Genomic DNA, 11,991 nt, shown 5'->3' with positions numbered 1-11,991 from the left:
TAAAGAGCGTTGTGAGAAAGTCTATCAGGCATAGCGACAACAAAGGCCGGACGACAAACAGATCGATGAAGACAAAGATTGAAGGTGAGGAACTGTTTTGGACTGTCGACAACGGTTTAAGCAAACACATTTGCCTGTTGATCCGCAGTTCAGCCATCAAGCAAACCTCAGTCGACGAACCTTATTCTCACCTTCGCTCTATCTACGCCAAAAGGTCAACGCTACCGTTACGATGGCTAGAAGATAAGCTCCAACTCAAACCACAGCTCAGCGGGAAAACCGACGCATCATTAAGGGCATTAGTAATGCCTGGAGAATCTCACGCCGGAACAAACAACCAAGGGGTCTTAAAAACAATGGCAACAACTGTTATCGCCACGGCCTCCTTCAAAGTCTCCTTCATCTTCCACGCTTCCTCAACTGGATCTGTCAGCACAGAAAGAAAGACCAGAACTGGCCTTGTAACACAGTCCACTCGAGCTCGCTTGACCATGTCGGAGAGGTGTCTGACTCCGACCTTCTAAAAGAAGTCAACGCTAACGTGAAAACAGCCTACTTCCCTTATTTACTGAAGAACCTGATCATCGCTTAATGGGGCACGGACAAACTCGACAAAGACGGAAGCGGCGAAGATGTGAATGCCCACGTGGGGGGCGATGCAGAGATTGGCAACGGAGAGGGAAACGACGATGAGGAAAGACCCGATTTAGCAGTGTTTTAACACAAGCATGATGCTATATCGCCGATCCACAGGTTCGCTGAGCGCTCTTTCTGCCGCAATCCTGACAATTGGTATGACGTCCTCAATCACGCAGACAACGTCATAAAAGCCAGGCTGAGAAAGATGATATCACATTGGGCTTGATGAGAAACAGTATGATAGTTCAGCAAGATGCGCAAGAGCTCATGACTCGACTTCTGGGGTGGGGATGTGGTGAAAGCGTCGAAAATAAGTAAGTATGCTCCTTTGCACCTTCATCTTAGTCGCGCTGACAAGAGTGCAGTGACCGCCGACACAATCAGTATAAAGCTTTGTTTCACACCGTGTATAGAGAGGCGCGGGAATTCAGCGAATGCAAAAACGGCGAGACGAGCACAGTGGTAGATTTCGGCCAACGAGTCACACCACTTACCTCGGGCCATGACACACTCGAAGCTGCTTTTACTCGGGCCATGACAGCACATGCCTTTTTCTCGAACAGCGACCCCGAAGGCAATAAAGGCAAGGACGACCACGTCAAGTGTCCAATACGTAAAAAGCAGTCTGTCAACCTCCACTCACCTATACGCATACGGAGTGCTCCCGAGTACATGTGCATCCACGTCAATCTGTTCGCCAGGAACAGTTACGGCCAGCCGATCAAGAATCGCAACTCGATGCGCATCCCCGACATGCTCGACCTCACCCAACATGTCGAGACAGTCGACAACCACCCAGCCGCACCGCTACGCTACAAACTCATCGACGTCGTCTATCAAGTGGGCGAGCAACTGAGTTCTGGTCACTAACCCGAGCCAGCCGAAGGCAGCGAATCCGCAAATCTACTGAACCAGTATCTCTTGAATGACAGGTACGTCCACCCGTGGCGCAATGCTGCTCAGACGAACATATTAACAGGAATCCTGCGGGCTTCGATGAGAAGAAGGTACCAAAATACGACCCATACCTGTTATTTTACGAGTATATTTCCAACGGCAGGAAAAAAGTCAAGCCATTCACAGCCATCGATGAGGAGTCATCCATCGCTGAGCGCATCAGAGGTAAGCTTCTGACCAGGAAAGACAGGGCGAACGTCCGACGAGGAAAGTATTACAAGCGACAGAAGGAATGTAGTGATTATGGTCCGATCGTGCATGCAATAGAAGCGTTCTCGACAACGTGTAAGGCACGTAGAAGCCTATCACTGAGATGTAGAAGGCAAGTACCGTCTAGAGTGAGTGGCGGTAGAGGATGCTATTAGGCAAGTGATCACATTACGCTGGAGGTATTCGCTAAATGTCGTGATATCCCGAGTATGGATGCTGGCCATTACATCTTGAGAGTGAAGAGCAGGATAGAGGTACCTTGTGGAGAATTTCAATCAATCCCAGAAAGAGGGATTCGGTACTTAGTTACCGGGGGTAATAACATTGAAGGTATGCTGGTCTTGTATACCACCATTGCCCTCAGTGCCCGTTCTTCCTCAAGGTGTGCGCTACAGTTCCAAGACCTCACAACAAGATATGCATTCTTTGTCGACGATTACTTGTTTCCAACGGTACTGGAAGTTGATTACATGGTCATTGGATGACTGGCAAAGTCCTTCATTACAGCGTACATACAGCTACCGGTACATATCGGACACCATCACTTCTTCTTGAACAGCTCCTCCAACAGTTTCTGGTCATTCCTTTGCTCCTTCTGCGCCTTCGGCGGAGTCATGCCCACTGGAAATAGGTCCGGGCCTATCCATCTGCGACTGCCTGTGGCGTCTGGATGTATCGGTCTTTCATGAGCATGCCTTATCTGAGGGATGGGCACACGAGTGGAAATGCTCCGAGTCCTTGGTACTGCTTCTGCAGCACTGCGCTCTTCGGGTACTGATCTCTGGGTCGGTTCTGGGGTTGATATCGGGTGCGATCTAGGTTTCTCCCTTTGTTGCGTCTGCTGCGCCTGCTTAGAGCTAGTTCCACGCTGACGACTCCTGAGATGCTCCTGATATTCACGTATCCATCCCGGGATATCATCGTCTTGTTCCATGTCATCGCGGACATGAGAACACTCGCAATCGAGTGGCTCGTCATCAGAGTTCCACGACGGAACGTCCTCGTCCAGCTGGCGGAGTCTTGGCGACGGCGGCGATGGCGGTGAGTCTGAAGGAGTAGTTGAACGCTCTGCAATGGGCTCTTGGATACTTTCAGTAGTGTGTGGCATTATCGCTTCAGCCTCGCCGCCGGGAGTATCTTGGTCAAAAACTGATGAGCTTTCTGAAATTTGTCGCGCCGCAACAGGGTCCTCGGATAGGGACGCGGAGACAGCATCAGACGCGATCTCTCTCACAGATGTTAGGGTTTGAGGTGGTCTTAGCCGACAGCCCTTTCGAAAGTAATACATTGCATCCGTGTTCGGTGGTTCAGTCGGCAACCTGTCTCTGATTCCTTGCGTACGAAGCTGTGCGGCCATCTGGATCTTTCCTGCTTGCAGCTTCTAATATGCAAGATGATCCTTGAGATACAACGGGCGAGGCTCGAAATTTGATGTGCTGCTCGTGATCGCGGATTGTATGGCACTATCGATCGAATATTGTTCTGGTGTTTCAGGTGAGGAAGAAGTCACAGAAGTGTCATCTTCTCCGCTCGATTCATCGAACTTAGCATTAGCCGCTGCATAATATTCCCTTTGAGACTTATTGTGAACGTGCTCAACCAATGGACCCAAAGCATGAAATCGATGCGGGTCAGTCCTCGAAGTAAAGGGCAAGTCGGTACTTCTCAAAGAGTTGGGGCCGGTAGGTATCTTCTCGTTGTGCAATAGCTTTCCACCAATGGGACCGAACTCTGAATAGTCAACCGGGGGAGGTCTGGCTGTATGCTTGGGGGCTTCAGATGTCAGTTCCGACTTCTGCAACCATGCTCTTACCAATTCCCGCCCATCAGCGTATGTACCTGGCATGCCCTGGGCTTGGTTCTTTAATTGAGACATAGAGGTCTTCACCCGATCGACTTGTTTCCACAAGCTCGAGTCGCTGCGATCCACGCCCTCAATGACTTCTGTTTCCATGTCCGTATCTGCTAATGGGCGAGTTCTAGGGCGTGGGCTATTAGGCTGCCGTGGGGTAGCTGCGAGCGGTGCGCGCGTGATAGGACAAAATATCGGTTCGGCAACCCTAGAAGGTCCTCGAGGCTCTTTCCTCCTGTTCGAACGGGAAGGTAGAGGTGGGGCATGCAAATCTTGCTGCTCTCGGAAATTTTTCAAGTCGGCGATCTTCTGATCCATGAGTATCTTGTTCGGGCAACCCAGGTCGCGACCAAGACTTTGACAGCGAGCCCACGGTTTCTCGGAACTGGCGAAGGGACAGTGCGTACCAGAGTCTCTCCTCGAAGTTCTCAAAGGATCCAGGAGTCGAACTCCCCATCGCCTGTTGCCCAGGTCGACGAATTCGATCGTCCGGCCTCGATTGTCACAATCTTCCTGAAAGGCATACTTGATATCCTGGAACTGAGCCTCCGGCCAGCCGCTGATGGAGTCGAGCATTGCGTTCACATCGTCAATGAACTCATGGGTCAGAATGTAATGTGTGTCAAGGCGGCTGAAATCAAGATTGAGTCGCCCTCGCTGCCTCTGTAAATCCCGCCAATGTGTGTTGGGTGGAGGCGATGGTGATTTCGTCGAGGTCGTGAATGTATCCGTGTCTGTTCGTTTGAGGGTGGGTATAGTTACATGTCCGGAGCTGAAAAGTATAGCTTGCTGCACCCTCGATTTGTCACAAGTGCCGCTTGACGATCCTGAAGGCGGCGACGGCGGTCCGATTCGCTCGCCCATCCCATCCTTGTCTCTTCTCGAGGCTCGACACACCTGTTGCTGTGTCTCCGAGGCAGGTTGCTGCGTCAGTTCCAGTGCTTGAGCGGCTATCGATTGAGTCTCCCGCATCCTCCTTGTTCGGAGATTGTGCAGATCCTCATCGTGTTGAGCCTCAGCCCTCGTACGGGTTTTGGTCGGCAGCTCCTTGTAGCGCCTAATCTCCTCCTCAGTCCTGGCTGCTATGACCTCTTGCCAGCGCACAGCAGCCTCTTCGTCGTCCTCTGATCCTAATGCGGATACGTTATCGGGATCATTGTGCACTTCCTCTGTGTCTGCAGGGCTCGTGTCCTGGTTGTTGGTCCTGTTGTTGAGGGGAGAGGGGCTCTGTTCTCGCCGCTTCTTCTGTCGGGAGGGAGCTAGGGGTTTGCCTGCCTCTGGTCGCTCGAAGGACATGCTGCGCTGGTACTAAATAATTTTATCACAAGCCTGATATCTTGTGCTGATGAAGTGAATGTGGTGTGTCGATAATTGATGTGTGAAGACGGGGAGCATTCTGAGTTGACGGTCGCTGCAAGTTTGTGTAGTGCAGAAGTCGTGAGGACGCGATTTCTGTCTCTGTCAGAGTTCTTACCTTTGCCAGTTTTGTGGCTAAACAAGAGATGACGAGTGGCAACAAGTTACAGCAAGAGTGACACTGATGAAGCGCGATCGCCTCGACAAGATCATCGCTATCCATTGGCTTGCCAGTCAGCAGCGTTTGCACGCACACAGTCCCATTCGAACTTACTCTGAATGACATTGCGTCCTACCACCCTACTCGAATTTCATCTTATTGATGATACTACCAATCCCCTCGACATAGATCTCAACCTCATCCCCATCCTTCACGAACCCCTTTGGCTCCATAAACAGTCCAACTCCACTCGGCGTACCCGTCAAGATCGCAGTGCCCGCCCTCAAAGTGGTGCCCCTACTGAGATGCTGTATAATCTCGCCAACAGTGAAAATCATATCATCTGTTCCAGTCTCCTGTCTCTTCTGACCGTTGACCTTAGTCCAGTACCTCAACCTTTGCGGGTCGCCAATGACCTCTTTGCTCGCAATGCAGGGCCCAATGGGCGCAAACTTGTCGAAGGACTTTGCATAACCAAATTGGCCGCCCGAGACGGTGACGGGGAGCTGGAAGTTGCGTGCGCTGACGTCGTTGCCGACTGTGTAGCCGAGGACATAGTCTTGCCAGTTGTCCTTGGTGGCGTTCTTGCAGTCTTTGCCGATAATAATGGTGAGCTCGCCTTCGTAATCCAGATTGCTCTGACAGTCCTTGTGGATTGGGATGTCGTCCAGAGGTCCGGCGAGAGCATCGCTGGGCTTCATGAAGACGGCTGGGTTGGATGGAATTGTGAGCTACGAAAGTAAGCAAGGTGGCTAAGAATACATATGCGTTGTTACTGACATTGCTTTCTTCGGCATGCTGTCTGTAATTCAGACCGACGCAAAGGATGATGTTCGTGGTAGGCAGCGGACATAGCAGCTTCGATACTTTGGCTTTGCTGCCCTTCTTGCTGAAACCGCTCTTCACATCGCCTTCGAGCACCTCAACTTCTTTGCCTTGGATCTCTCTTGTCGGTGTCTGTTTTGTCAAGTCACCATAGTAAGTCTTCCCATCATCGGCTTCGAACCGGATCAGATGCGAGAAAGCCGCCATAGCTTTGGGTTTCGATGATGTGGAGAGAAGGCGTACGTCTCCTGGCTTGAAGCTCGTGAAGGTTATTCTTGGCGTAACACAGGCAATGCGTGTCCGTGAGTAAGCAAATAACGGACGGGCGAACATAAGGGCTGTGCAAAGGCAATGCAGCTTGCTTATGTGTGCTTCGTTGATGCGCGTGTGGGGGGCTCTGCCCCACGTTTCAGGTGGGGCGAATTCGCGGTTCGGCCTCTGGAGAGCTCCGCTGCGAGGGCACTGCGAAGTCGGCTTTGACGTCCCACTCATACATGACAGGAAATGAACGTCCCGTCCGTGCCATAGGGAATTACTTGCATCGAGAGAAGATGTGTGATGGTTCTGGTTATGTCTCGTACATGCAATAATCATTCAAAGGATGTGAACGCCTCTTGGCTCGCAAGCCGGCTTCGAAACTCCATGATATGCAGTCTGGCTAACAATGCCTACCCAAGCGCGTACTGTAACACCATGAACTCCAATACGTAATTGGCAATCAAACCAAACACCGTCAGAGGCTCTCAGCGCCTGCCACCACCCTGCCTGGCCTTCACTGTCTTCAGAATGTCTATATCTCGTCGGGAGTTGTTGCTCTCGCTGAAGGTAACATGGTTTGTTGGCGCAATATCGTATGTCATGCGACCAGTCTCCATACGAGCGCGCTGGTATGCCTTTGGAGCCTCAAGGGCCTTCTTCCTTGCAGCAGCTTGAGCAGCAGCTTGGCTGTTGGCAGCAGCATTACCAGTAGCGGCCTTTCGTCTACATTCGCGTTAGTCAAAGATACACGGCAAACGCCAGAGTATACATACGTAGGATCGAAGTCGGCCTGTCTGAACTCCTTCTTGCGGTAGTCGTCTGTCCGCCTAAGAATCGGACGAGTCCAATCTGTGAAGAGGCGCTCAGCTTGTCGCTTGATTGTCAATTCAGGACGCTTGCTCTTGATGTAGAACATGATGACCTTGCCAATACCAGATGCAACGAGAGTGTCCTTGTTGATGGGTAATTTAGCCAACGCTGCAAACAGCTCCTTCTGAATATCGTAGGCTGGCAGGCTACCGTCGCTGAGGGGTTCGAGGAAGAAGCGAACAGCTTCGAGGATGTTTGACTCTGGATCTACAATTGACTCTTTGAGGTTGCTCTTGTTCAACAGGGCGACGACTTCTGGCAGAAGCTTGAGCTTGTGTCGGGCTGGTTCGCCGCGCTTGCGGCCTTCATTGTCTGCTTCTGCGGCCTGCGCCATACGGCGGCGCATCTCCTCGATCTCTTGGTCGGCCATCTGTTCAAGATCTATTCCGTCCTTCTTGCGGCGGCGAGTCGAACTGCTCTTCACGATGGCGTCCATTTGTCGCTCGAGTGCGCGCTTTCGACCTATCAATATGTCAGTGGCTTCACCTCTATATGTGCCTTGTTTGACATACGCTCTTCGGGCGTAAGGTTTGCCTCTGCTTCTTCGTCTGGGCTAGCACCTCGTACCCGGCCCTCCTTCTTGGATCTCCTGCTCTTCCTTCCACCCTCGCCCTGGTCTCCACCATCCTCGTCGCCATCCTTGTTCTTCTTGCGACGCGGCTTGTCAGCACGCTTCTTCTTCTTCTTGGGCTCATCACCTTCGCCTGCAGCACGCTTTCTCTTGTGCACACCGATTTGCTTGACTGTGTCCTCGTCTATTGCGCGCTCCTCAATAGCGATGTTGCTGGCATCGAAGTCGCCGAACTGCTCGTCGAAGTCTCCATCATCGAGCGCCTCGGACAGCGCAGAATCGTTGTCTGACAAGCCTGCTTCGATGTCATCCTGATCAGGCATCTCCTCCTTATCTGCCGTCACCTCCATATCCTGGTGCGTCGTGGCGTTAGTAGGATTCGGCGCCGAGTTTTCTTCGTCGATCTCGGGGCGTAGAGGGTCGTTTGGGTCGTTGCCGGCTTCAGGCAGCGGCGAGTTGGAATGCGATTTATTAAACTCGACGTCTTCCATGGCTGGTTGTGTATCTTAGGGGCGCTGGAGCTGATGTGGTGTTGATCACGTATGCGGTCCTGAAGCTCGATATATGAAGACCCGCGACCGCGATACTGAAGGTGAGAGACGTCAGACAATGACGATGATGTCTGCGTTGCGTGAAAGAAAGTCGTTGCTGAGCGCGACTGCCAATGACGAGCGGACCTTCTATTTCACCGAGGCTTGGCGGGAAGGCGCGGCCAGGCTGCGAAGACGCACATCGCAAACCACGGTTCGCACCTCTCCAATCAACCTACGCACATAATCCTGCTCCATCATCTCTTCCGGCCCTGTCCACTTCCTTTTCCTTTTCCTTTTCATTCAACATTCTCGCGACTAACCTCGCGCAACACGCGACATAGCACCTGCAGCCTTTACAGCCGCACTACCTGCTCGTGAACGGGCACCTGCATCACACACACTCTTGTTGGGCGTATCGCGACCACACACTACTTCGCATACATTGGCGAGTAGAGGAGGAAGGCACACAGTGGGTGGAGTGCAGTGGCTGGAGGAGAGCGAGTCTTGTCACTGTCCTGGCTGTCCTGGCGCAGTCTTCTTGCTGCATAACCCAGCGAGGTCATAGCTAGTAGCAACACAAACATCCTGTCACACCGTGTGTTCGAAAGAGAGGAAGCATCTGTTTGTTTTGTCTGCGAGAACAGCCTGCTTGGATCGCCGAACACTGTCTCCAAGCCATTCAGCGCGACCGCATTTCACGACTAACCCTCAACCCCCTTCCCAAAGCACACATTCTACTGCCCGTCATGTCGCTACCTGCTGCCGAGGTGGCTGCCGACTTTCGCGATGCTCTGCAAGACCTAAGGATGAACAGCAGGCCAGAGATTAGCAATCTAACCCTCATCGCGAAGGAGAACACAGAGTACGCGCAGGCCATTTCAACTGAGCTTGAGAACCACATTCGAACAGTAAGTTCATCGACGTTGCTGACATGCCTTTACCTCCTCCTCTTGTCATGCGAGTGACTAACGTGCTCTAGACGCGTCCAGAGTGGAAGCTCCCGTCCCTCTACGTTCTCGATTCCATTGTCAAGAATGTCGGCACTCCCTACACTGTGTATCTCGGACGTAATCTCTATCGTACATTCATGGACGCCTACCTTGTGGTGGACCAGGCTACTCGCAAGGCGATGGAGGGTCTGCTAAGGACCTGGAAGCAGTCAGTGCCTGAGTCGATGGACACGCGTCCTGTATTCCCTGCCAATGTCACTGGCGATATCGAGAATGCTATCAACAAGATCCGTTCGGTTGCTGCCCAGACACAACCGCCGCGACCTCTGCATGCACTTCCACCACGCCCACCTTCGAACATTGCCTGGAGAGACACTTCTACACCGCCGCAGAATCTGCCCCGGTACCCTGCACCCAACGATCCTCGGCGCCCAGCAGGCCTACCGCCCACGCCTCAGTATGGCGCACCTTCAGCTACACCACCCATGGCTTACGGACTCAACAGCCCCCAGCCCATGTCCTCAGTTGACTTAGCTGATCTGAAAGCTGAGGTCGCCCAGCTTGTCTCGACCACACAGACCTCATTCGCCCACAATCCTGCTGACAGGGACGTTCAAACGAAGCTGCAAGCCCTCTTATCACTCAAGCAGATACTCGATACCCAGACATTGCCTCCCCAGCAGCTTGAAGCTGTGCGTAAGCAAGTGCGGTCCCTGGCGCCTACTCCAACGCCCATGCCAACGTTTGCCCCACCAACACCGCTGTCTGGATTTCCTCATGGCATGCCGCCAGGCTTTCCTCCTACCAGTGCTCCATCTGCGAGTGCACCGCCCAACATTGCTCAACTGCTTGCTGGTCTCAGGCCACCAGTGCAATCAACACCACAGCCCGCACCAACCCCACAACCTCCAGCAACCTTCAATCTTGCTGATCTGTTGAAGCGTGTCTCATCACCAGCACAATCGTCTTCCGTGCCGGCGCCCGCGCCATTTCAGCCCCCATCTTTTGTCGGTTTCCCACCGCCGATCTCGACGCCTGTTCCTACCCCTGCGGCAGCTGCTCTGCCGCCAGCGGTCAATCATACAGCGAACCTGGCAGCTCTGCTTGCGCAGTTCAACACGCCAGGAGCCGTACCACCCCCCGTTCCGTCCACCCCAGTGCAATCTGTACCCACGCCTCAGCAAGCAGCACCTGCTCAGGGAAGCGCGGATTGGCTGCTTGCTGCTCTCGGTAACATGCCTGGGGCAACAATGGTGAACAGAGCCCCATTCAATGCTCAGCCGATGGTAAGGGAGGTCTCCGCGCCTACGAACGTCCTGAGCGATATCGAATTCACCACGGCATCCATGAAAAAGCCTCGATTCCACCTCATATCACGGTTGTACGATGCCAAGCCAAACATCTGCGCAACATGTGGTCGCCGTTTCGAAAGCACACCTGAGGGTAAGGAGAAGAAAGCCCGGCACATGGACTGGCACTTCAAGGTCAAGGACCCCGATGCTGCCAAGCGTGGTGTGCACCGCAGCTGGTACATGTCCGAAAAGGACTGGATCGACTACCGCGAAGTCGACGAGACAATACCCACCACCGATGCCGCAAGCACGAACAGCGTTGCAAAGCCCAAGAAGCAGGCTAAGGATCGCTACGTGCTTGTACCACAGGACGTTACGCTCCAGCACGCTCCCTGCCCTATCTGCCAAGAGAAGTTCGGGACGCAGTGGAACGTCGACGCAAATGACTTTGTCTGGATGGATGCACTGCAGATTGGCAGTAAGATATATCATGCCACATGCTTCGAAGAGTACAGCAAGGGCGCCGGCATACCAATGCCGAGTACGCCGGACTCAGTGCTGGGGAAGAGGAAGGCGGACATTGGTATGGGAGTTGAGGGAAAGAAGGTTAGGGCTTTCTAGCTGCTTGTAGGTTACAAGGATTGTTATCAAGACGGCGGTGCATAGCGTGGCGTTTGGGTTTTATGATTCTTGCATGGCTGCGGCGGATCAAGTTATTTAGGCATGTTGCCTCTATACATAGTCTACACATCAATACGATCGTCAAGCATACTAATCCTGTCCATCACTTTGATTTTCGCGCTGATCAATTTTTTTGTCTGCTTCTCAACTGTCATTGAAAAGGCCAGAGGATGTGGCGCTATATGCTGCCACGCACTATCCAAAATCGATTCTCGAGCACCAAGCTATGCTCCTGGCTGAAGGTAGATTTCCATATTGCCATAGGCCTCAATTTGTGGCTACTGCTGCTCATAGAAACAACCCAGTATCAAGAGGATGCATGTTGCCTCCCGCATCTGAGACCAGCACTGATGATGACAAGTTCTCGCTAGCTCTGATGCATTGTCGATACTGTAAAGCTCACATTTGCTACAATCAACTATCAAAATAATAGGATGACCTCCTTGCAGGTGCTACGTTGTTCGAGTACCAGGTCCACAACATCTATGATCTTTGGAAATATCGACCTCTATCGAAATCGGAACCACTCAACAACATATGCTGGTCTTCCCCATTCAGAGGATTGGTGTTAGCGGGCATTTACAATGCGTGCCGTAAAGTCGAAACTCATATCAATCAGCATCTTCTTCATGTTTGTCGGTGGGAGAAGGTTTTGCTTGAGTATTGTCTCGAGAGGTTCCTAGCTGTGTATTTACCTTACGTCTTCCTCCACACTGCATATCGAAAGCGTTAGGACGGTTTATCTCTGCTCTCAAGAACTGTGAACTTGGCTGCACGGTAACTTGGAAACCCCTAGTGCCTTCAAGCCCGCTCTTTTCCATGTTCGTCAAGAACGCA

General features: G+C 52.4%; 5 protein-coding genes across 5 annotated transcripts; 2 read left to right on the top strand and 3 right to left on the bottom strand.

Annotated features, from left to right (window-relative positions):
• Nucleotides 1-694: 694 nt before the first annotated feature.
• Nucleotides 695-1,736, top strand: M421DRAFT_210961 (uncharacterized protein). The gene is made up of 2 exons (XM_033588220.1): nt 695-953; nt 1,005-1,736. Exons 1-2 carry the CDS (start codon nt 865-867, stop codon nt 1,507-1,509), a joined length of 594 nt encoding a protein of 197 aa, XP_033446832.1. The 5' UTR covers nt 695-864; the 3' UTR covers nt 1,510-1,736.
• A 611-nt stretch (nt 1,737-2,347) lies between these two features.
• M421DRAFT_6851 (uncharacterized protein) lies at nt 2,348-4,954 on the bottom strand (the record flags this gene model as incomplete). The annotated part of the gene is made up of 2 exons (XM_033596524.1): nt 2,348-2,886; nt 4,066-4,954. The coding sequence occupies 2 exons, from the start codon at nt 4,952-4,954 to the stop codon at nt 2,348-2,350; spliced, it is 1,428 nt and encodes a 475-aa protein (XP_033446831.1).
• Nucleotides 4,955-5,202: 248 nt separating this feature from the next.
• Nucleotides 5,203-6,370, bottom strand: M421DRAFT_422556 (uncharacterized protein). The gene is made up of 2 exons (XM_033593204.1): nt 5,955-6,370; nt 5,203-5,905 (listed from the first exon to the last, which is right to left on the bottom strand). Exons 1-2 carry the CDS (start codon nt 6,330-6,332, stop codon nt 5,315-5,317), a joined length of 969 nt encoding a protein of 322 aa, XP_033446830.1. The 5' UTR covers nt 6,333-6,370; the 3' UTR covers nt 5,203-5,314.
• Nucleotides 6,371-6,534: 164 nt separating this feature from the next.
• M421DRAFT_422555 (uncharacterized protein) lies at nt 6,535-8,330 on the bottom strand. Its single transcript, XM_033593203.1, has 3 exons — nt 7,640-8,330; nt 7,031-7,589; nt 6,535-6,980 (listed from the first exon to the last, which is right to left on the bottom strand). The coding sequence occupies exons 1-3, from the start codon at nt 8,187-8,189 to the stop codon at nt 6,743-6,745; spliced, it is 1,347 nt and encodes a 448-aa protein (XP_033446829.1). The 5' UTR covers nt 8,190-8,330; the 3' UTR covers nt 6,535-6,742.
• Nucleotides 8,331-8,977: 647 nt separating this feature from the next.
• On the top strand, nt 8,978-11,094 carry M421DRAFT_6848 (uncharacterized protein; the record flags this gene model as incomplete). Its single annotated transcript, XM_033596521.1, has 2 exons — nt 8,978-9,139; nt 9,211-11,094. The coding sequence occupies 2 exons, from the start codon at nt 8,978-8,980 to the stop codon at nt 11,092-11,094; spliced, it is 2,046 nt and encodes a 681-aa protein (XP_033446828.1).
• Nucleotides 11,095-11,991: the final 897 nt, after the last annotated feature.

The sequence above is a fragment of the Didymella exigua genome, assembly GCF_010094145.1.
Source record: "Didymella exigua CBS 183.55 unplaced genomic scaffold M421scaffold_21, whole genome shotgun sequence".
Lineage (NCBI taxonomy): Eukaryota > Fungi > Ascomycota > Dothideomycetes > Pleosporales > Didymellaceae > Didymella > Didymella exigua.
The sequence above is the reverse complement of the archived record's forward strand: the minus strand, read 5'-3'. Positions and strand labels throughout refer to the sequence as shown.